This window comes from Mycetomoellerius zeteki, unplaced genomic scaffold, assembly GCF_001594055.1.
Source record: "Mycetomoellerius zeteki isolate Tzet28-1 unplaced genomic scaffold, Tzet1.0 scaffold98, whole genome shotgun sequence".
Lineage (NCBI taxonomy): Eukaryota > Metazoa > Arthropoda > Insecta > Hymenoptera > Formicidae > Mycetomoellerius > Mycetomoellerius zeteki.
This window is the reverse complement of record NW_017258021.1, coordinates 3627988-3636534: the sequence shown is the minus strand read 5'-3', so window position 1 is coordinate 3636534 and position 8547 is coordinate 3627988. Positions and strand designations below refer to the sequence as shown.

The following is an 8547-nucleotide window of genomic DNA, read 5'->3' as shown; positions in this document are numbered from 1 at the left end:
CGGGCTAGTATAAATTTCAAATCAAATCTCAATAAACGACTTTTATATTTTGTGCACTAAGAATAACATATCGCACTTATTTTCTAGAATCAAATTGTAATCTGTTTTACTTATATGTTGTATTTTCATTTTGAACTTGCACCTTGAATCATATCAGTTATTTTTCATGGTAATATATCATTAAATTTAGATAATATACACTTTATGTATGTTCACTTTGAATTGGCACCTTTATTAATAGTATATTAGTTACTTTTCATGGTAATACATTATTTTAGATAATCATTTAAATTTTTAAAAGTTTAAATTTTTGAGGATCTTTTTTTGAACATGGCCTGACCTTTTCATTTTTATGATTTTTTAGATAAGATTATAATGATTCTCATAAGTTCCGAAAGATTTTCTTATCTAAATATTCGTTAGAAAGTTATACGATTATCCTGTCGTGTATTTTGCAAGCGGCGGCAATTTAAGCAATCGGTGAATGTACGCGGAAATGTGCGTGACGACAATTTCAGGTAATTTCCCACATATCGAAGGTGAAGAAATTAGTATCAGGTTGGGTAAAAGATATGCTATATGTAGGTTTAAAAATCGCACGAGTAATCGCGAATTAATAATTTCATTGCATCGTTTTCTCTTCTGTAAAGGATCTTTTTAATTATTTCTTTTAAAAAATTTAGATTATTATTTGTTTACAACTCGAAAATGAATAAAAAGAGAATTCATTTTTTTGTATTGACTTATAAAAAACGATTACTTACATGGAACCTCTTGAAACGGTCATATTCAGACCGTCAAGCACCGACTGTCCTTTCCCATAACGCTTTATGGCGTTTTTTACGATCACCGCCTCTTGTTGCACCATTTTGAAAAATGATGAGTGTTCGATCAGCGACCGAACTGTAACATTTTTTTTTCTTATATGATTTAAAATTCTGAAAATTGTCTTCCTGTTAAAATCAATAAAATGTCGGTAATTTCACATATCTTATTTTTTGTAATAGCCTTTTTTTAAGCCTGGAGCGATGTTAAAATTACTTACAATTAGTTATTACAAAAAATAAGAGATATGAAATTACCGACATTTTATTAATTTTAACAGGAAGACAATTTTTAGAATATTTCATTTTGATAATATGTACTTTATGATAATAATTTTTAACATTGGCAGTTAATATACTTATTTCTGATAACTCAATTAAGATATAACATTAAAGTTTGTTTTGTATAATTACTTTGTTATTAAAATATGTTAGTGTTACTTTGCAAGTTCAAATTTTTTTTTTCGCTTGACCGTTTAACCGGCAATTTCACTAATTTATTTTTTACATTTTTAAGTTTCAATATTTCACTCATCTCTTGAGATTGTATCACTCTAAAGTCTAAATTATATATGTATCATTGGCCGGTATTCACAGTCGGTTCTTATTTCAAAACCATCTTAAGTAATGTCTTAAGGATTGGGTAAGTTAATGTTTTTTTTAACTGAATAAAGTTAAAGTTAATGGCTTTACAAAATTAATAAAATTAAATTAATATTGAATTAACTTAACTTAAAAAAAAGTTAGTTTCGAAAAAAATGATTTTTGAGGTCAAAATGTCAAAATCCTAATTTTTCTTAAAATGAGATTAAATAACAACTACAGTATAGATTATTAAGTAAATTAAATTTTTAATTTTTTTATTCACATATGATATAACATAACTTTTTAGGTTTTTACTTTTTAATAAGCCTTAAGCCATAAAAAATGGACCAATTACAATCAAATATTCTCCTCGTATTCGACTATAAAATTGGTCAATTTCTTATGACTTAAAACACCTATTGTAGATCCGGACTAAGGCTTATGGCATAAGGCATAAGACAATCAGAGAGGACTGTATTAGCACACACACACACACACTCACACACACGCACGCACGCACGCACGCACGCACGCACGCACATCTTAAGAAGGTCTTAAAATATGAACGGATTACAAATATACGCCTTTAGTCTTATTATATTTTATTATTTTTCTAAGGCATTTAAAAAAGATAAAAAAAATTTTTAACTTAAAAAAGTTAAGTTAACGTTTAAAAGTAACGTTTAAAGTTAAGTTAAAATTTAATGCATTTAAAATTAACTAAGCTAAGTTAAAAGTTACTAACTTTTTAACTTTTTTTTTTAACTTTTAACGTTTTAACTAGTTATTACCCAACACTTAAGACGCTAATGCGGCCTTCTGATTGGTTCGTGACACTTCAAGGCGAACGTAAGACGATCTTGAATATAAGAACTGACTATGAATACTGGCCTTAGTATATTTTTACTATGACTTTGCCTTGTTTTACTCGATACCATTCTATTTCTGAAGGAGTTTTTACTTTTGTATTTTATATTATATTTTTATTATTGTTGTTTTTGCGATATAATATTCTCTTCTTTAAGGTAGTTCTTTAGTAAATCGAGTTACCATGGAAATGTCTAATTTTTTTATATAATGAAGTTGAAGTACCGAAATTGACGTGTGCAAAATTCCACGGTAGATTAACGATGAAATAAGAGAGAAAAAAGATGTTGAAAATTAACTTTTCACGTAATATAACTTACAATTAGTAACATATAAGATTCGTAGACGCTTCTTTGATTGATTAACTGCACACAAATCTTACCATAGACTTTTCTAAAAAAAACGAGATTATAATATCAAAATTTAAATATATAATCAGACTCTCGAAATTAAAAAACAATAATATAATATACGGACAATGAGAGCGTTAACACAGCGGGACTGATTGCTTGTCTGACTTTCATCTAGATAGCACATGTTATATTATATATTTTATACTTAATTTAATAACGAGGAAATTTTTACCTCTTGTAATCGTAACTTTTATAATTTGACTTACTACGCTTTGAATAACTGAGTTGTGATCTATGAAGAAGGAGGTTAGTCACTTGTCTAAATAGCGAAGAGACAAAAATTGGGCAATTTCCAACCAGATAGTAGGGAGATACTCATCCTCGGTCTCACATAGAGCATAATTTCAACATTTTTCAACTATTTTGTCAAGACATCTATGATAATGATCTACGAATTTGCTGAAGATAGTTTGAAGAAAACCGAAACGTCCAAATAAGTTTATATCGACAATCATTGTACAATTTTAATATATTATGTGAATATTATTTGACTATTATATAAATTGCACACCAATTCCCGCGCTGTATTAACGCTCTCATTGTCCGTATATTATATTATTGAGATTGTAATAGTTTAAAAAATTTCGATTTTAATGGTCACAAAAAAATATTAGGTCAACGGCCATTTTAGAAAGATATTTACGCATATAAACTTGCATATAAATTTAAAAATCGAAAAATGAACATGATCTTATCTTGTTTTCATTCGATGAAGATGCAACTCTTGATTTATTATCGTATGTTCCATACTATTTCATTAAGATATAAACGTAGTTTTAACATTTTATCCAAATTATGCAAATATTTGTAATTTTGGGTGGGTGAGACACTCCAAATTTTTAGCACTTTACTAAAGAACCACTTTAAATTATGACAATAAGATACTAAAAAATCCTAGATAATAAGGCTATATAAGAGAAGCTGTCATAACACTATTCATGAAACTTTTCAAACATCGTTGTTTGAATTTCAAATTTTTTCCATCCGATGTTTCAATTTTTCTCACAATTATATTTTAAATTATGTTGTTACAATTATGTTTTACAATTATGAACGTTATTAAATTGAATTTCAAAACAAATCTCATCTCATATAATATCATGGCGCATGTATTTTCAAATATATCTAGTACTTAGGCTTTAAATGTAAGAAGTGCGCGCTGAGCCTTCATAATTTTTATTCCTTTTCCTGCGGTCATCGTATATACGATGGCAAATAACTCTTATTCATAGACCATTCTTATTTAAGATCATCTTCACCGTATACAGGGTGTCTCTTAAGTAAGATCCGGGCCGCATTGGGGGCGTAGTATAGGTCAAGGGAAACAAAAAAGTCTTATACCATTTTGAGATATTCGCTATAGTTTTCGAATTAATAAAGAAAACGTGTAAGCCAAGAAAACGGTGAAGCCGCGCCGCGCAAATTCGTAGCACGACCCATCGTGCCTCACTCGACAATGACGGCGCGCAGCGAGGGAATAGCGCTTCGCCGCCTGGCATGGCAGTCCTATGTGTTTCGCCGCATCGCGCCCACACTATCCAAGAATGTTATTTTAGCTGAAATTTTTACAGCGAATATCTCAAAATGGTATAAGACTTTTTCGTTCCTCTTAACCCATTCTACGCCCCCAATGCGACCCGGTTCTTATTTAAGAGACACCCTGTATACGTTTTTTTAATATCCATTAAATGTGTATGGGAGTGATTAATGTCCGGAGTGTTTTTAATAGATTAAATGGTTCAAAAAATATTAAAAAATTCATGTAGCTTCCTCAACTATTATAAATAAAAGATTTACACATAATTTTACAAATCTATTGTTTAAATATTTTATTTTTGCAAAAATATATATAAATGGAAATGCGAGTATGGTAGTGATATGTTTAAAAATTTGTAACTTTTGAACAAACCAACAAAATCTAATTATTAAAAATGGAAAATAAAGTTTAAATTTTTTAAAATTTCAATGCTTCAGAGTTTGGGACATGAAGTCTTACAATTTTGAAACTTATAAAAATAAGCGTTCTTATGAAAAATTGACTTTAAAAAATTTATTTTTTATTCAAAATCTATAATCTCATACCCACACATCACAAAGGTCCGATTAAGTTTCCAGGGAGTTCATATTGCTGAGCTTCCAGGGAGCTTACAAAATTCGACTAAATAGACTCTCAGCTAGCTTAAAAAGAGCCCCCTGTAAACCAAAATGAAACTCTCAGGGGACTCTCAAAAGTGGATATAGGAGTTCCCGGGGAATCCTTTTGGAGCTTAAATAAAGCTTACAAAAATTTTATGAGCTCCCTGTGCTGTGTGAGTACGCTTTCGTAAATAAAAAAAATATATACATACGGAATAACATCGTAAGAGAACGAAGAAATTGTAACATCTCTTTTGCAGAGCAATTTGCCATTTTTATTCTAAAATAATACTAAATAAAAATTTTTTCGTTATATATATGTGTGTGTGTGTGTGTGTGTTTTACTTATAAAAATAGTCAAGAGAAACACAAAAAAATTAGTTTGCTTACTTGTACGACAATATGCGTTGCGCGTAAACGGAGGTCATCTGTGTTCGCTCTCAATTTTGAATATCCACTGTTCAGCGAGAAAATGGCGCCTATTGCCGAGCTTTTATGGGCACCATCCCCAACTCTATAAGTTTTTTTAGGAGCAGAATAGCGCGTTCGTACTCACATGTTTTCAAAATATTCATAATTTTAAAAATCGCCTGGACACAAATGATCCCCATTTACACCGTAAGAGGATAATTATAATTTTAAAAAGTATAAATCAATCACATAGTCGTATTAGCATTTTGAAACATCACCTAATAGCGAATTCGACGAACTTAGTACGCACTGATGCATATTTAAATCGTCATACACAAATTGATGTAAAGATGTGCATTCAACATAAATGTAGAAATGTGTTAAGGGGATGTTGGAGTGGCCAAATTGTCGGTATTTTGCAGATCGATATAAATATGCGAATTTACTGAACGGAATAAAAAATCCTTTTACAAGGATTAAAATAGACGCAAAATTTGGGAGTGCTGCAATAGACTTTATACTAAAATCGGGAAAAAAGTTAAAAACTTACATTTTTTTCAATTCGTGGAGCTGTCACCTGACTTAGATGTTTCCTTAAACATCACAAACTACAAAAGTTTTATAGTTCGTATGAATCAAACGATAGTGCAACACTCAGCGCATTACGTGCACAAACAATACTGAGTTTATGAAACTAAGATTAAAAGCTTCAAAAGAAAGATTTATATCGATTTGCAAATGACGTGTATACACTGCGCGAAGACTTGGAATGGTAAACAAAGCAATAATTGTGTCTAGTAGTAAGTGTTCGATCTTCTAAGAGATGACGTTGCAATATGTTAGATAAGGACAGATGAATGCGTTTGAGCGAGACACAACGATATATAATAGTATAAGAAATGAATGAAAGATATCACTACTATACCGAATTTGGAAAAATTTTATCGGTAATACAAACGACTCCAGCATCCCCTTAAATCATGAAATCCACATTTTATCGTGTTGTTAAATAAAATCTGTATTTTTTTATAATTCGAAATATTGGCCTTTTATTTTTTATATAAATTAAATCAGTATACATCGGCTTTGATATGTATCAGTTCAGTGCGCATTAGTTCAATCCAATTTGCTATAAGACAAAACTTGTTTTTTAAATAAGAACGGATAATGAATACTGATCATGATTCGGTAAAATACACACAGAAAAAACAGTTTGATAATAGCTACCAAATTTTATCTAATAAAATAGCTATCTAAAATAGATTCAACCAATGTTTTGGTTAACATAATCAAAACATAATTTTATCCTTACGGGTTTTCTGTTTGGTGTGATACTAAATTTTTTGTAAGGATAAAATTATGTTTGGTTCCATTAACCAAAACATTTAGTTGAACCTATTTTAGGTAACTATAACTAAACCGTTTTTTCTATGCAATATTATAGCATTTTGATTCTGAAAAAAATTTCATGACTTGCAACGACATTTTTAATAAATTTAATTTACTTAATTAATTTTATTTATGACAAACTAAAAATATAAAAACAGTGAATACACGATTCTTTTTAACAAGTTATCTTTCATATTTGCACGTCTAAATAATTTTTATGCAAATTATATTAAAAAATAAAGGCATAAAAATTAAAAGTCATTGTGTTTTGCTAAATTTATTTATCTTATACTCTTTCTTGCGATGCACTGATGGTATATAAATTAATACATATGGCTTTTATATGTGGATTAATAATCGTGCAACATGCGTTAAAATTAATTTATAACATTTTTTAAAATAATTGGTACGTTTAAATTGTTGTACAGAGATAACATTATATAATATAATGATATACTTATTATACTAGGAAATAAGAAATACGTCTAGCAGAAAACGTAAAAGAAATATACAAACTGAACGTATCTAATTGTAATTTATAAAAAAAATTGTATTTAATGTTGCTTCCTTAGTTTTTTTTTGTTATGTCATGATTCCTTAAGAATTAAAATACAATTAAAATAAATTAAAGTGATAATTTAACTTCACATGGTTTTTACGAGTATAAGTTGTGTGATTACTCATGCTACATTTACGTTCTTGCACATTATGTGAGATTTTGAAATCTGATAAAATCTACGAGCATTATTTTGTACAGGAAATGTGAAATAATAAAAAAGATGTGAAACAAACAAACTGCTGCATTGTTGCGTGGAAATGCATGCGATTAGTACATTATAGGTCTCAATGAAAACCAAAATAATAGATTATAGATATTATTCTTTCCTTATTAGTTTCATCCACGACGAGTAATGTTTATGCAGTTTTATACTTTATCGTTTTCATTATGTATTAATCACTGAATATATATTAAATTGTATCAATATTGAATATAGAAGTTTCAAATTCATTTAATTAATTATAAGTGTTATATTTTCTGATTAAAGAATATTTATGTATTATTTAATTTGATCTACTTAATTTATATATATAGATTTTATAAAAGTATCATGTATAACGTTTTAACTTACCGAATTAATTATGTTAAAAAGCACCTCTGCATGTTCAAAAATATATGAAATAAAAAAGAAGATATAGTTTTCTTTTTACGTCATATTTATAATTTAGTTTTGTTTAGGATTTTATACAATACATACCGCTAATCGAGCTCACAAGTAAAACATTTTCTTCTTCTTCGAGAAATTTGATAATTATGATTTATGGAATTTATGAATGAAATATTTTTTCAATTTCTTCGATCGACTCAATTAATCACTGAACATGACAGAACATAATAGAAAAATGAAACAATGTCATGTTGTACCATATTGCATTAACATATTCTAAATTTTCTAACAATCGCACTTTTTTATAATATGTAAAACATGAACAAAGTGTGTGCTGTGCATATCAGATATTGTATGGTCATAAATTTCCTAAAACTTAAAATACTTATGCGGTTATTACACACATTCTCTAGGGACTGTCAAGAAATACAAAGAAATAGTCTAACATTCTCTATGACTACGCGATGACTGGTGTGGCTTTACCTGCGGCGGCTTTAAATATATCATTACCTTCCCCCCACCTATTTAGATACAGGATTAACGTATCTCAGATCTTATTATTAACTCTGATATTTTGCAATCCAAATGAAATATTATGTCTTTCCGCATTGATGAATTATTTAATCATGCAGATGCAAGGATGCAAATTCCATTTTTTACTTTCATTATTAAAACTTTTTTAAACTTTTTACGTTTCAAGTTTATTTATTATTTAGACTCATACAAAATGTGTGTGTGTGTGTGCGTGCGTGCGTG

At 28.9% G+C, this 8547-nt stretch overlaps 1 protein-coding gene across 4 annotated transcripts in view; it reads right to left on the bottom strand.

Annotated features, from left to right (window-relative positions):
• LOC108731000 (ABC transporter G family member 20) overlaps positions 1–7892 on the bottom strand; it is a 24720-nt gene extending 16828 nt beyond the window's left edge. Inside the window, exons 1-3 of one of the 4 annotated variants that reach the window (XM_018461035.1) lie at positions 7882–7892; positions 7756–7781; positions 765–903 (exon numbers count right to left, since the gene is read on the bottom strand). In XM_018461035.1, coding sequence (XP_018316537.1) covers positions 765–868 — 104 coding nt within the window. In that variant the 5' untranslated portion in view covers positions 869–903; positions 7756–7781; positions 7882–7892. Of the gene's footprint in view, positions 1–764; positions 904–2596; positions 2649–5215; positions 5328–7755; positions 7782–7881 lie in introns of those variants that run through there. The other 3 variants (XM_018461037.1, XM_018461036.1, XM_018461038.1) reach the window with 3 other exon arrangements.
• Positions 7893–8547: the final 655 nt, after the last annotated feature.